The 15,345-nt window shown below is 36.2% G+C and overlaps 1 protein-coding gene across 2 annotated transcripts; it reads right to left on the reverse strand.

The window, feature by feature from the left end:
• Positions 1-1,200: 1,200 nt before the first annotated feature.
• On the reverse strand, positions 1,201-14,882 carry LOC124868740 (carbohydrate sulfotransferase 12-like). 2 transcript variants are annotated; one of them, XM_047366275.1, is made up of 7 exons: positions 14,780-14,802; positions 10,722-10,819; positions 9,181-9,780; positions 7,230-7,372; positions 3,936-4,064; positions 3,649-3,841; positions 1,201-1,929 (listed from the first exon to the last, which is right to left on the reverse strand). In XM_047366275.1, the coding sequence occupies exons 3-7, from the start codon at positions 9,664-9,666 to the stop codon at positions 1,630-1,632; spliced, it is 1,251 nt and encodes a 416-aa protein (XP_047222231.1). In that variant the 5' UTR covers positions 9,667-9,780; positions 10,722-10,819; positions 14,780-14,802; the 3' UTR covers positions 1,201-1,629. The 2 variants fall into 2 exon arrangements, with proteins under 2 accessions (XP_047222231.1, XP_047222230.1); XM_047366274.1 differs by lacking the exon at positions 10,722-10,819 and having other exon boundaries at positions 14,780-14,882.
• Between the last annotated feature and the right edge of the window lie 463 nt (positions 14,883-15,345).

The raw sequence follows: 15,345 nt of genomic DNA on the forward strand, positions 1-15,345 counted from the left end.
CAAGTGTGGCCATATATATTCGGCATTTCCTAAATGTTTTTAACCTTTATAGTGTATTTTTAAAATATACATGTATACAAAGTGTGTCATCTGCATAAACAGTACTGTCCATAATGCTAGTGTCTTTCCTAATTCATATCCTTTCAAGGAGTCCGATTTTAAGATCATTTTTCAAAGTGGATCTTTGGGCATTTTGTTCAAGCAGATTGACACAAAGACACAATTTGTTTTTCCGAATGTTGATGTAAAGCTGTGTCCTGAGATAGGTCTGACACTTTATTCTTTCACTGATGAAGTTGTTTCATTTTAAGCTTACAAACAATAACTGTTCATATTAATAACTTTTCCATCTGTCGTAAAAAAACGTTAAAAATCATACCTGCAATGAAACATAGTGGTGGTAGTGTTGTGATGGTCTTTGGATGCATTGCTGTAAATGATGAAGACATGAATTCTGGTCTCTAACATAAAACCCTGGGGGAGAATGGCTGACCATTAGTTTGTGACCTTTCATTCAGGTATGCCACAGGTCAGTGATCCAAAGCACACCAGCGAGTCCACCTCTGAATGGCTGAAAAAAACATAATGAAGGTTTTGGAGTGACCTAGTCAAAGTCTGTACCTAAATCCAATTGAGATGTTGTGTCATGACATTACCGTTTACCGTTTGGCTGAATTAAAACAATTCTGCAAAGAGTGGGCAAAAGTCCATCCACAGAGATTTTAAGGCTCACTGCCAGTTACTGCAAACACTTGGTACAACCAGTTATTAGATTTCTGGGGTAATAACTTTTCACATAATGGCAGGTTGGTTTTGGATAGCCTTATCCCCTCTTAATACATAAAATAATCATTCGAAAACTTACATAGGGTAAGTTATTTTGTATTTTTTTTTTGACAATCTGAAATGTTTAAGTGTGACCAAAAAGCAAAAAACCAAAGAAATCTGTTAGGGGTAAATATTTTTCACAGCACTGAACATGCCTCGTGTCAAGCAGAAAACTGGATTTCCTGTGGCTCTCTTACATTAAAGCCAGGCTTCTGGAGAGTACCACTCAAAACTCTCACCCGAGTTTTGAATCTCTGCAGCTCCTCCAGTTACCTTGAGCCACTTGGCTGCTTCTCTGATTAATGCTGCCCTTGCCTGTCCATCCATCCATCCATCCATCCATCCATCCATCACTTTTTGTGGGCTCTGAGGGAAGGTTGCACTCAAAGTACTAATTTAATACATCAAAATACCATTTCTATACTGTCTTAAATAAAGAAAAACAAGGTTTGATTTTACTTTGTCACACAATACAAGAACTTGTATGGACAAAAAAGATTTGATTTTCTTGTAGCATATTTCCTTTTAACGATACCACCTGATTTCCAGATGCTTCCATCTTTTATGCACGATTTACCAAAATACAGTACTATTCACAAAATAAAGAGCCTCTCCATGGGCAAACATGGATTGAAATCAACTGTAAGGGAACACTTTTCTGATATTATTTTTATGAAAGTGAAATAAAATATCACGGCAGGCACATCTGTCATTTGAGGTAAGCTCACAAACTGGTGCAAAAAGGCAGAACATGGCAGTGTACAGGTAGGCAACATGTGGGCCCTCCACACAGTGCAGGACTCAAGGCGTTTGGCTTGATGTAGTCTGTAACTGGTGGAGCACACTGTCTGGTATGGGGTAGCTAAATAGCTCAAAGTCCGGTTCATATAGTCTATACAACTCTCTCCTCTCTGTAATGGGGATCTCTGCAAACCAGTCCCTCTCCCAGCTGGCTGCTGTGCGGTTTTGAGGACCTGAAGGGAACTGCAACAAGTGATCCACTTTCAGCAGCTTCAGCAGTTGCTCGGAGTCTGTTTCCAGATCTTCTAACCGTCCAATGAAGTCATACTTCACCTGACAAGGATGACACAAACGATACACCTGCAAAACAGAGAAATAAGGCCAAAGGCAATCAGGAAAGTTAATAAAGAGCTAAAAATTCATTTTTATCACTGACAATTTTGCAAAGAGCTACTTCGTCAGAATCTTTGGTTTTCTTGGAGGAATTGAAGAGAAGGTTCGACCTTAGAGACAAAAAACTTAAATTGCTTAAAAGTGAAGTATTAATACATCACAAACTGATATTTCAAAGCAGTTATGAAAACTTAAAACACTTTTCTGATACAAAGAGGCTCTGGAGGTCTCTTATAAACGATGGCCATATTTTAATGGTGGACGTAGCATATGTGATAGTACAGATTGTTTAAAAAAATTGTTTTATAACAATTGTTTTTCAAATTGATGTGGGGCTATTTATTGGTAATGGAGAAAAGAACGGAGTAAGCGCTCCTACATTTTTCTAGGATACTGCTACATAGAAAAAGTGGGTAAGTTTCCAGAAAGTAGGGTGTACTTCTCCCCACACACCAAAAACCGTTTCTGTGTTTGCCATCAGGATAATCAAACAGTTCTTTCTGAGTAAGACTTATCACTTATTCAGATTTTTTTTCTTTAAGAGAATAAACAATAAAAAACTGAGGAATGAGGACACAACACAGCTCACGCCACTGCAATGAGTAATAGCCCCAGCATTTGAGTCAACAGCCAGACCATGGAAACAGAGGTCAGTTTTGAGGATAACGTTTCTCAGGTAAGAAAATACATTGTTTTTTCCGTGGGTATAAATTTGCATGCATCCTTTGTCAAAAGAAATGTCTGCTGATGCATCATTAATGCAAATAAATAAGTGCAGTTTAACAGAGAGACATTTTTTTCAGTGTCTCACTCAAATAAATGGCAGATTGTACAATCGTAATTTGACCATCCTTCCAACCAAAACAAGTGTAGGATTAGCTTGAAGTGGCATTTTTTTAGGGTCAAACAACATGTTCTGACAAAATTAACTTCAGATGGTCTCAGAGTTTAAGTGGAGTGACAGACGATGTCCTCAGAATAACAGTTTGACAGATAGAGTAGTGCAGTAAGCCCCTCACGGGTAAAACAACATAGTGCTCATGTGTAGAAAAGCAAGACCTTTGGCTACTTCTGTTCATTATAGCTGTGTTTGAGAGATTCAATGCCAAATTTACCAATATAAAGTTTTCAGTTCACCTAGATGTTTGGAGAAACTGGAGTGCTGATGACTATGTGCATAATCTGAGCTGAAACCTCTTCTATTACTGCTTTCGTCTTGAGTGGTCCTTTAATGCATCGATGATCTGGTTTGGTATTCCATACAGAAAAACCTTAGTCTTCAACAGCTTTCTTTCTTTTATGTTTTCTGACATATTTCTTGAAATTTAACATGGAAATGAATATAGCTATTGTGCACTACAAGCCTAATTAACCATTAAACATTTCTTGTCTATTAAGGTTTGCTTGCATTCATCAGCCTTCAAAACATGGAGTCCAACAGGCCTCTAAATAAACTGTTCAGTTTAACAATGTGCAGAGTTTCCTCTGTATACATTAGAAGTACTAAATGTTTTTCTTTAAGTCAATATCAGTCCACTAAACATAGTTTCTATATTATACTATGATATCTGGTCGAACAAAGTTTTCTTTGAGGAGACAAAAGATTACAGGAAAATATTTTTAAACACAGGAAATACAAAAGTTTTAGCCTGCATATGTTGACATGAACGTCACGCTCAGCAGTACCTGCCGCCAGTGCTCATTAAAGATGCTTTCTCTCTCCGTTTCTGGATCCAGCAGGTACGTGATGAACTGATGAAACGTTGGTTTGATTCCCGCTGCAAAGGCCTCTGCGGCCGTGTCTGCCAAACTCCCAGTTACATTACCGTACCGACGCAGCATGACTGAACCAAACTGCCTGTAGAAGTCCTCATTGGGCCTAAAACACACACAGATACGCATTCTTTATTTAATTCATTAAATAAGCGTCAAGGTTTCTCTTCATTGCGTTTACATGCACATTAGATACACACCTGTCAAACTTGTTCCTGAACGCAGAGATAAGGCGCACAAAGGGGTCTCGCACAAACAGAAACTTGGTGTAGTGCTGAAGCTTGAGGGCCATCAGGTGGCGGGAAAGTGAACCATAATGACGCCAAAACCTGGACAAACACAGAGAACAATAAATGCTCATCAGTTTGTGTTGCTTGGAACACAAAGTAAAATTTGCCCCACAACTGGAAAGTTTAAAAAAATGCACAGCTCCTGAGAGGGAAAACAAAAGTGTTTCTGTGCTGCAGCACCAAGTCCCTCTTTCAACTTTCAGCTCAATAAATGCCTCTTTTAATTTGCAGATAGTCTGTCAACAACAGCATTAGTAAATCTTTTGATGGAGGCACCGAGCAGTAAGGGCCGAAATAAATCGCTGCCCAACAGAATGTTTCAAATTAACTTGCTAAATCTTCTTAATTTATATTTTCTGTAATGAGCTCTCTTCTCTCTCTTCTTTTTCACACTTTGACTTGCATTGAGAGAGTATTTATGCAGTTATAGAATATGTTCTACAAATATTAACATAATTGAAATTAATTAATTAATAGATTTGGGAAGACACAATTAGGTAGAATAATTTTCAGTCATCGTAACCATCTTGTTTCCCCATCTTGTGAGCAGACTGACCATCTCAGGATTTTTGGCTGCAACGATACAGGAACCAACTCTTGAGCATTTCAGACAGTAAACAAATAAACATAAGATGGTCATCTTATGTTTGTTTACTTGTTTGTTTCCTCTCTATCCCCCCTGTCTAATCCAGTGGTAATTCATCCTGATTCTCATGACCCACAGTCCTTCATCTTTAAGATGTGCCCCTGCTCCATCATACCTGATTTAAATGATTGCGTTAACTCCTCAGCATGCCATCAAGTGCTGCAGAAGTCTGTTTCCTACCCATACATGCAAGTCAGGGGTGTGGCAGCAGGGAAACACCTAAAACGTGCAGGACCAGTGGATCCTGAGTGACCAGGGTTAAGAACCACTGATCGCTGTTAAAGACTGGGTCCGTGGATCCATTGTTTTCTGCTAATCTGAGACTGGGTCGCGGGGACAGCTGGTCCAGGAGGGAACCCCAGACATCCGTCTCCCAAGTGACATCCTTCAGTTCAATCCGGGCCTTCCCTGGGGTGTCCTCCTAGTGGGACGTACCCGGTAAACCTGCGCCCAGGCAGCATCCTGATCAGATGCCCGAACCACCTCAGCTGACTCCTTTCCATACAGAATGGGTCATTTTCAATAATGTGTAATATTAAAATTAATTTCAGTGGAATACTCATGACCTAGGGTTGGACAATGAAACTGAAACCACAATAATTTATTATTATGGTGTAGGGCCTCCTTTTGCGGCCAATACAGCGTCAATTCGTCTTGGGAATGACATATGCAAGTCCTGCACAGTGGTCAGAGGGATTTTAAGCCATTCTTCTTGCAGGATAGTGGCCAGGTCATTACGTGATACTGGTGGAGGAAAGCGTTTCCTGACTCATTTCCTCCAAAACACCCCAAAGTGGCTCAATAATATTTAGATCTGGTGACTGTGCAGGCCATGGGAGATGTTCAACTTCACTTTCATGTTCATAAAACTATTCTTTCACCAGTCTTGCTGTGTGTATTGGTGCATTGTCATCCTGATACACGGCACCACCTTCAGGATACAATGTTTGAACCATTGGATGCACATGGTCCTCATGAATGGTTCGGTAGTCCTTGGCAGTGACGCACCCATCTAGCACAAGTATTGGGCCAAGAGAATGCCATGATATGGCAGCCCAAACCATCACTGATCCACCCCCATGCTTCACTCTGGGCATGCAACAGTCTGGGTGGTACGCTTCTTTGGGGCTTCTCCACACCGTAACTCTCCCGGATTTGGGGAAAACAGTAAAGGTGGACTCATCAGAGAACAATACATGTTTCACATTGTCCACAGCCCAAGATTTGCGCTCCTTGCACCATTGAAACTGACGTTTGGCATTGGCATGAGTGACCAAAGGTTTGGCTATAGCAGCCCGGCCGTGTATATTGACACTGTGGAGCTCCCGACGGACAGTTCTGGTGGAAACAGGAGAGTTGAGGTGCACATTTAATTCTGCCGTGATTTGGGCAGCCGTGGTTTTATGTTTTTTGGATACAATCCGGGTTAGCACCCGAACATCCCTTTCAGACAGCTTCCTCTTGTGTCCACAGTTAATCCTGTTGGATGTGGTTCGTCCTTCTTGGTGGTATGCTGACATTACCCTGGATACCGTGGCTCTTGATATATCACAAAGACTTGCTGTCTTGGTCACAGATGTGCCAGCAAGACGTGCACCAACAATTTGTCCTCTTTTGAACTCTGGTATGTCTCCCATAATGTTGTGTGCATTTCAATATTTTGAGCAAAACTGTGCTCTTACCCTGCTAATTGAACCTTCACACTCTGCTCTTATTGGTGCAATGTACAATCAATGAAGACTGGCTACCAGGCTGGTCCAATTTAGCCATGAAACCTCCCACACTAAAATGACAGGTGTTTCAGTTTCATTGTCCAACCCCTGTATATTTAAACAGCCCCCCTCACAGTGACCGGCACCCCTGATAAAGATGTGTAAAAAAACTTTAAATCAATTAATCTTTTAATGCAGTTGCATAATTTTACACATATTTGTTTATTCAACCTGTAATTAAGTACTTAGTTTACTCAGTGCAGGAAAAAATACTCCCCATTCAGATCTCTTCATAAAAAACATACTGGTCCCACAATTACTCATAACAATTCCTATGAAATAAATCTACTTGAAACATATTTTTGCTTTTTGAAGATTATTTACATGCCCATACACTTATGACTTCCTTTTTCCCTGGGCTATTAAACAGCATGACACAGAGGCCCCCCATTCCTCTTACCCACTCTTCAAAACAGGAAAGACAAGAGAACATGTCCTTATATAAGGCAGATGTGTGTTGATCCTCATAAGTTCAGAAATGCCTACAGGAAAATAGCGACGTGCCTAAACGTGTCCATATCTGCAGTCAGAGCAATAATTAAAATTATTACAACCAGTGGAACAACTGGAACATAGCTGGATGAGGACCAACACTTATCTCACCACCACACACATTGTAGATTAGACTAGACATCAATATGTGAACATTTCTTAATAAAGAACTGAATATTTAATGGGGCGTCCTAACTGTTTAACATGGCTGTGCCTATTTTCATGCCTTTGATCTTGGTCAGTAGTTTGACATAGCCTAGGTAAAAAATATGGATAAATGCGTGTGCGTCATACTTAGCAAAGGTGAAGTGTAGAGAGGAGTTGTGCACAAGGTCAGCAGGCACAGACTGTGGGTCAGTGTACGGTTTGCCTGTGATGGGTGAGATCAGAGACTGAGACAAGACCACCATGATTCTCTTCCAGTTGGTGCAGGCCACCTGAACAGAGAGCAGAGTTTGGAGAAGGTAGGAAACATCAATTAACCATCTACATATGGAAGAAGGATGCCAAAACAAAACTGCCCACAGATAGAGATGGTTCATGTTTTCTTTTATTAAGTAGTTATGACCAGTCAATATTTAACCTGCAGTAGATAATTCTCTCCACTTTGATGACAGAGGAATTAGTTTTCCAGCTAAAAGCTGGTCAGATCAAAGTCAATACAAAAAGGGACTTCAGCCGCCCTACACTGTTCCTCTAAACTGGTATCCAGTTTGCATTAAATTATTATTTACACATTAGTCCACAGTTATTCACAAGGAAGCCTGTAGGATCCATAGCAATGACCACAGAATTTAAAACACATACTGCAAAACAGAATGTGTAAAGTACAACAAAGTATTAGCGAAATTGTAAAATTTGGAAACAAAATCTCAGAAACATTCATGACAACATTCTCCAATCTGGAAAAGAGTTGAATTTGTAGAAAAAAAAAGTCTAACTTTCGATGATTGAAGGTATAGAATTGTGACAGAAAAACTAGGATATTTTCTGCGATTGTAGAAAGCGAAGTCAGAAATTTGCAAGAACAAAAAAACTAAACTTTTAGTATTCAAGTTTAAAAATTTATGAGAAAAAAGTCAGAGGTCCTAATAGATTAAGGTCGGAAATTTACGAGAAAAACTGGGGCCTGTCCTTTTCAGAACGACATCGGTCCGCTCAGACACGGCAGCAGACGCCTAGTTGCCATAAACCCAGACAGGAAAGAGCTACTGCACAGCTGCATCTGGTAATTGTAGTTGTAATATCTAACTGTAGACTTCTTTTCCTGCTTGCGGAGCATTTCTTATCTTGCAGCTAACACTAACGTTGTTGTAAAGTTAGACACTGAATTTAATGTGTGTCCCTTTTATGTCGCTGATTTCTGACTTTAATCATTACATTTTTCTCTTTATTCACACAAATTTCCTATTTCAGTCATAGAAGTTTTACGTTTTTCTTGCTAATTTCTGACTTTAATGAGAGATTATTTTTGTTTTATTGATGAATATTCCTTACTTACACTATCAGAAAGTATCCTACTTTGTTCTCACAAAGTTCTGCCATTGCCTGGGTACATCTGTGTGTGGTGGCTCATGAAGCTCTGAATCAAACAGCAGTTCGAACCTTTTGAATCTCCCCTAAACTCCTGATTGGGCTTTGCTTCACAACCCTCTCTAGGCTGCAGTTATCCTTGTTGCTCGTCCACCATCTTCTTCCACACTTTTTCCTTCCACTCAACTTTCCATTAATATGCATGGACTAAGCCTTTTGTGAACAGCCTGCTTCTTTAGCAAAGACCTACCCTCTGTTGTGGACGATATTAATGACTGTCTGAAGGACAACTGTAAAGTCAGCAGCCTTTCCCATGACTACAGTGGACAACAAAACACTTTTGTGTTTAAAATATTTTTATTTGTTTTCTGTTCTAATATATTTTCAGGGAAATTTGAATGAATTTTACGTAACTGAGATGTGCCTGTATATGTAGACACGACGCTGGTTCATCCCTTGAATCTAGGAGCCTTTTGATACCTGAGTGATGTATAGGGCCGATTTAACTGGGTTATTTAATAAAAACAGCAGAAATTCGTCAGGAGCTTTAGACACCATAAAGAAATGTTGATCAGGACCTGTTTAAAGGGTATAAGAAAGTCTGACTGGAGGCAAAATATCACAAAATGAGAGAAGATTTAAGACTTTTACACTGTGCTGTGTGTAAACTACCAACGCTATCATCACAAAAATACACAGAAAGCGACTGTACCTTGGGAACATAGCAGTAGATAATCTGGTGTGTATCATCCACTATCAGATGATCCAGCTCCCTGAAGGGGATCTGTTCAAATGCCCGAGTCCTTCCAGGAAATTCCAGCCCCTCCTTCCGTGAACATACGTCTATAATCCTCTGCTTCCTCGCCTCCTGTTCCCTCACCTCAGCAGTCCACCTCTCTTCTCCTCCCTTCTTTATTTGCTCCTCGCCTGCAAGTTTCTCAGGTGTTTGCTCTGGGATGAACTCGGTTGTGCTGTGGCCAGTGAAGGAGGCACTGGCCTGTACCTGAACGGTGGACGAAGATGGTGGAGAAACTGTGGTACTCTGGGCCCTCCAACCAGAGGGAAGCGATTTGTGTTTCAGATCCTGAAATGGGTAGAGGTTCAGTCCGCTGACATCGTCCCAGTAGGCAATGATGAGCATAACCATGAACAAAGAGCCCAGGACGAAAGCCACTCGTACTCCACGCCATGTTCCCATGGTTCTGCTGCATTAAAAACTGTGTTTGGTGAAAAGGAGAAGGAACTGGTTAAGTCAACTCCATGGTGGCCCAGACTATCACTGAACGAGGCACTTCTCTCTTCGGAGCTGCAACTAAAAGAAAGAGGAAGAGGAAATAGAGCAAAGATTGATTTAGTCCAAGAACCAGATTACAAAGAAAGTACATGTGTAGTTAAAAGACAGAAGGAGTAATGCTGGCAAATATATTTAAAAAAATACCCAATGTACCCTTAGGTACACAAATGACTCAGTGACATATCTAATGAATAATGTTTGCCTTTTCATTTGATATGTTTTAATAATAAAAATCTTTAAAATGTCCAAAATAGAGCCTGTAGACGTTTTTAACATCCAGCTCAAGGTGCTGGTTTGTGGGCTTCTTTGTATGCTGTGTCTGTCAGGGGGTATTTATGGCAGTGGGTAAAAACGTCACCTTGCACCTCTGTGTAGTCTGTGGCCTTTGTGGATTTTGGGGGGTGTTTAAAATAGGAGTCCGGCTTCAAGAGGTGGTTCTTTTTTTCATCTCAATCATTCAGACAGCCAGAATAATGTCCGCTTTTAAAATTTGCTGTAATTTAGCAGAAATTGCAGGGTCGTCCACCTGAAATTTACCACTCAGGTGAAAACCCACGTTCCCTAGGTAGGGTGCTGGGTAGTTAGGTCTTCAGACTACTGCTCTCAGACATTTCTCCTGACTTCCATACAAATCCTGAATATACCCTTTAATTCTCGTGATCTCTCCAAACATTGACTCTGAGCGACAGACCCTGTAAACTCCAAGATGTCCTAAATTGTCCAAAGGTCCAGAGGGAATTCTTGCACATTTTTTAATCATTTACAGTTATTTTACTCCAACAGCATAACATCTAGGCGCGTGAGCTTGCAAATACAGGAATGCAACATAAAACTATCAATTACTATTAACTGAGTTACACAGTATAAATACACAAAAATTTAATATAAATTGCGGATTTATGTCCGTTTCTACAGTTTTAGTTCAAATTTTCTTTGTGACTCACATTAAACATAATTACCTTTTAGTACCTTCTGATGTACAGCGATTTAAAATCCTTCTTTCTGTTGTTCTGTCACTATCAGTTGATGTAACCGGCATTGGGAAACTGAGAAAAGTCTTAAACACAAAGTCCTACAGTGTTACTTCACAGCTGAATCTTTTCGGTTATATTTCTAAAAATCCTGTGTGGCTGTGCAATGCTTGACAACCCCCAGCCCCCCTGCGTTAATCCAACAATTGCCACCTTAATGTAACCTAAAAGTGCACAGGTAACTGCTTTGAGCAAATGTTAGTTTTAATATTTTATGTGATATTTAAAAATTTTAACGTGATAATGATTGTAAAGACATTTATTAGATTAATGGTTAAACAGGTTGATATGATGTTTCTTGAACAGTTCAAGTAATTAAGCCTTTTTAATAAATTTAAAAGATCAATGAGTTTAATTTTTTATTTTGTATGACTGCTAAAGATTACAAGCATATGTTGTTTGTCTTGCCGTACACAGTTGGGGCCTTTTTATTGACCAGATCAGTAAATAATGTTTAGATTTTATTTTACTTTTTATTTAATTTCCATTTGCATGTACTCTATGGAGATCTTTCACTAGATGCATGCAGTTTTTTTTAATCCCTAGTGTTCTTGATTTCCTTTGGAAAAATGGTTTCCTGTGGAAACTATGTTTTAGTTTTCTGTATAAACCCCTCTCTAACAAACATTAGGTCTGATTGGAATGAATGAATGAATGAATGAATGAATGAATGAATGAATGAATGAATGAATGAATGAATGAATGAATGAATGAATGAATGAATGAATGGATGGATGGATGGAAGTAAAGTATGGTGAGGCTGGTCATCCAACTCTAATTTAAAGTCACTTATTCAAACATTTTTTCCTCAAGAAAATGTGTAGTTATAATGTTATTATAATGTAGTTATGATGTTGTTATAATGTTGTTATAACAACATTATAATGTTGTTATAATGTTGTTATAATGTTATGTTATTATAATGTTGTTATAATGTTATGTTATTATAATGTTGTTATAATGTTATTATAATGTTGTTATAATGTTATTATAATGTTATAATGTTATTATAATGTTGTTATAATGTTGTTATAATGTTATTATAATATTGTTATAATGTTGTTATGTTATTATAATGTTGTTATAATGTTATTATAATGTTGTTATAATGTTATTATAATGTTGTTATAATGTTATTATAATGTTGTTATAATGTTATTATAATATTGTTATAATGTTATAATGTTATAATGTTATAATATTATAATGTTGTTATAATGTTGTTATAATGTTGTTATAATGTTATTATAATATTGTTATAATGTTATAATGTTATAATGTTGTTATAATATTATAATGTTGTTATAATGTTATTATAATAATGTTATAATGTTGTTATAATGTTATTAAAATGTTGTTATAATGTTGTTATAATGTTATTAAAATGTTGTTATAATGTTGTTATAATGTTGTTATTATGTTATTATAATGTTGTTATAATGTTATTATAATGTTGTTATAATGTTATTATAATGTTGTTATAATGTTATGTTATTATAATGTTGTTATAATGTTGTTATAATGTTATTATAATATTGTTATAATGTTGTTATGTTATTATAATGTTGTTATAATGTTATTATAATGTTGTTATAATGTTATTATAATGTTGTTATAATGTTATTATAATGTTGTTATAATGTTATTATAATATTGTTATAATGTTATAATGTTGTTATATTATAATGTTGTTATAATGTTATTATAATAATGTTATAATGTTATTATAATGTTGTTATAATGTTGTTATGTTATTATAATGTTGTTATAATGTTATTATAATGTTGTTATAATGTTATGTTATTATGTTATAATGTTATAATGTTGTTATAATGTTATAATGTTGTTATAATGTTATAATGTTGTTATAATATTATAATATTGTTATAATGTTGTTATAATGTTATTATAATATTGTTATAATGTTATTATAATATTGTTATAATGTTATAATGTTGTTATAATGTTATTATAATGTTGTTATAATGTTATTATAATGTTGTTATAATGTTATTATAATGTTATTATAATGTTGTTATAATGTTATTATAATATTGTTATAATGTTATAATGTTGTTATAATATTATAATGTTGTTATGTTATTATAATAATGTTATAATGTTATTATAATGTTGTTATAATGTTGTTATAATGTTGTTATGTTATTATAATGTTGTTATAATGTTATTATAATGTTGTTATAATGTTATGTTATTATAATGTTATATTGTTGTTATAATGTTATAATGTTGTTGTAATGTTGTTATATTATAATATTGTTATAATGTTGTTATAATGTTATAATAATATTGTTATGTTATAATGTTGTTATAATGTTGTTATGTTATTATAATGTTGTTATAATGTTATTATAATGTTGTTATAATGTTATTATAATGTTGTTATGTTATGTTATTATAATGTTATAATGTTGTTATAATGTTATTATAATGTTGTTATGTTATTATAATGTTGTTATAATGTTGTTATAATGTTGTTATAATGTTATAATGTTATTATAATGTTGTTATAATGTTATTATAATATTGTTATAATGTTGTTATATTATAATGTTGTTATAATGTTATTATAATAATGTTATAATGTTATTATAATGTTGTTATAATGTTGTTATAATGTTGTTATGTTATTATAATGTTGTTATAATGTTATTATAATGTTGTTATAATGTTATGTTATTATGTTATAATGTTATAATGTTGTTATAATGTTATAATGTTGTTATGTTATAATGTTATAATATTATAATATTGTTATAATGTTGTTATGTTATTATAATATTGTTATAATGTTATAATGTTGTTATAATGTTATAATGTTGTTATAATGTTATAATGTTATAATGTTGTTATAATGTTATAATGTTGTTATAATGTTGTTATAATGTTGTTATAATGTTGTTATAATGTTGTTACAATGTTGTTACAATGTTGTTACAATGTTGTTATAATGTTGTTATAATGTTGTTATAATGTTGTTATAATGTTATAATGTTGTTATAATGTTATAATGTTGTTATAATGTTATAATGTTATAATGTTGTTATAATGTTATAATGTTGTTATAATGTTGTTATAATGTTGTTATAATGTTGTTACAATGTTGTTACAATGTTGTTACAATGTTGTTACAATGTTGTTATAATGTTGTTATAATGTTGTTATAATGTTATTACGGCAGGTTAAAAGTAAATCGGAATGAAACTGAAGTAAACAAAGACATTGACATTGTTAAAACATCATAATGAGGTGCCCTGCCCTCTCCCCCACGGCACGCTTGGCGTGTTTCTGGGTGTGGAGTCACGCAGGCACCGTGGGAACCCCTGGGTCCGTGCAGAGCGCTGAGATCACACGGAGAAGTGAACAAACGAGCAGGGAAGCTGGTTCCGAGCAAAACGAACCCCTTAATTGTCTGACCCACATAAACATTTGCTGCGAGCTCACTCTGGTCCAAATAACCCCAGAGAAAATTACTGTTTGTTCAGAGCGGTTTCCAGACTCAGGAGTGCGTTTTTCCATGAGCCCACGGCTTTTATTGCCACGCGTTGGACACACGCGCGTCATGAACAGAAGAAAATAGCTCCGTGGAGATTGTTTTTCTTCCAGGTTATTTTGAAGCAGCGATTTATCTGATTGCTGTTGTTTATTTTAGTTCATTTAAGGTTCATTTTACAAGCGCCTCTTCGGAAAAGTCCTCTCCGTGGAAACTAATTTATACAGAAGCCAGGTCACAAAGTGTCCGTCCACGGAGAGCTATGAACGCGGTGTCTGTGATGTAATTCATCCCCACGGCAGCTGAAGACAGGAACAGACATACTTCCAATCTCATTGCAGGTTTAATCCTGTAACAAACCCCAATTCAGGTCATTTTACGTCCTCCATCCACACACCATTAAGGGAACAAAGAATCCACTTGAACGTAGATGTGTTTGTTCGTTGTAAAAACGACCCGAACTTTAGTTTACCTTGCAGAGGAGGTCCATTTCGGTCGGTGTCTCTGTTCCCCGGCGGTCCGGTGATGAGACCGGGCGGGTTCAGCAGCTGCTGCTGCAGCTGCAAGGATTCTCCAGAATGAACCAGGAAATCTCGCGAGATCCGACAACAGCCACCGATTCTTCTTCCACAAGGTGGTCTGTTATTCGCATCATAACAACAAAAACATTGAAGTACCACGTAAAACGGATTATTTCCTTGTTATTAATCATTGATTTGACCCCCTTATCATCCCGTCAGCGCAGACGGGATTTGGTTTTAGTGTTTTAAATGTTTTCTTACTGTACCTGAAACCTGTTTTCTTGGAGCAAAGCAGCAGAAGCAGTCAATCCTTCCTGATTTTCTTTATAATTCTACAGCAATAAAGTAAAAATAAATCCAAATGTATATAATTTTGGAAATGGAACGGTTAAAACCACCCGATCAGAGGTCCTATCAGGAGTCCAAATAAGGGCCTAATACTGTGCCTTGCAACAGTGTTCTGTTTTGTCAAGTTGCAACCACAAAATTCAGGGTATTTTAATGTGATTTTAGTATT

This window comes from Girardinichthys multiradiatus, chromosome 5 (genome assembly GCF_021462225.1).
Source record: "Girardinichthys multiradiatus isolate DD_20200921_A chromosome 5, DD_fGirMul_XY1, whole genome shotgun sequence".
In the NCBI taxonomy this organism is placed as follows: domain Eukaryota; kingdom Metazoa; phylum Chordata; class Actinopteri; order Cyprinodontiformes; family Goodeidae; genus Girardinichthys; species Girardinichthys multiradiatus.

Coding starts and splice junctions, on each gene's coding strand:
- LOC124868740 (XM_047366274.1), bottom strand. CDS start 9,666: ATGGGAACATGGCGTGGAGTACGAGTGGCTTTCGTCCTGGGCTCTTTG. Junction 4,065..7,229: donor CTACACTTCACCTTTGCTAA/GTATGACGCACA, acceptor GTGTTTGTCCAG/GTTTTGGCGTCATTATGGTT. Junction 3,842..3,935: donor TTCAGGAACAAGTTTGACAG/GTGTGTATCTAA, acceptor TGTGTGTTTTAG/GCCCAATGAGGACTTCTACA.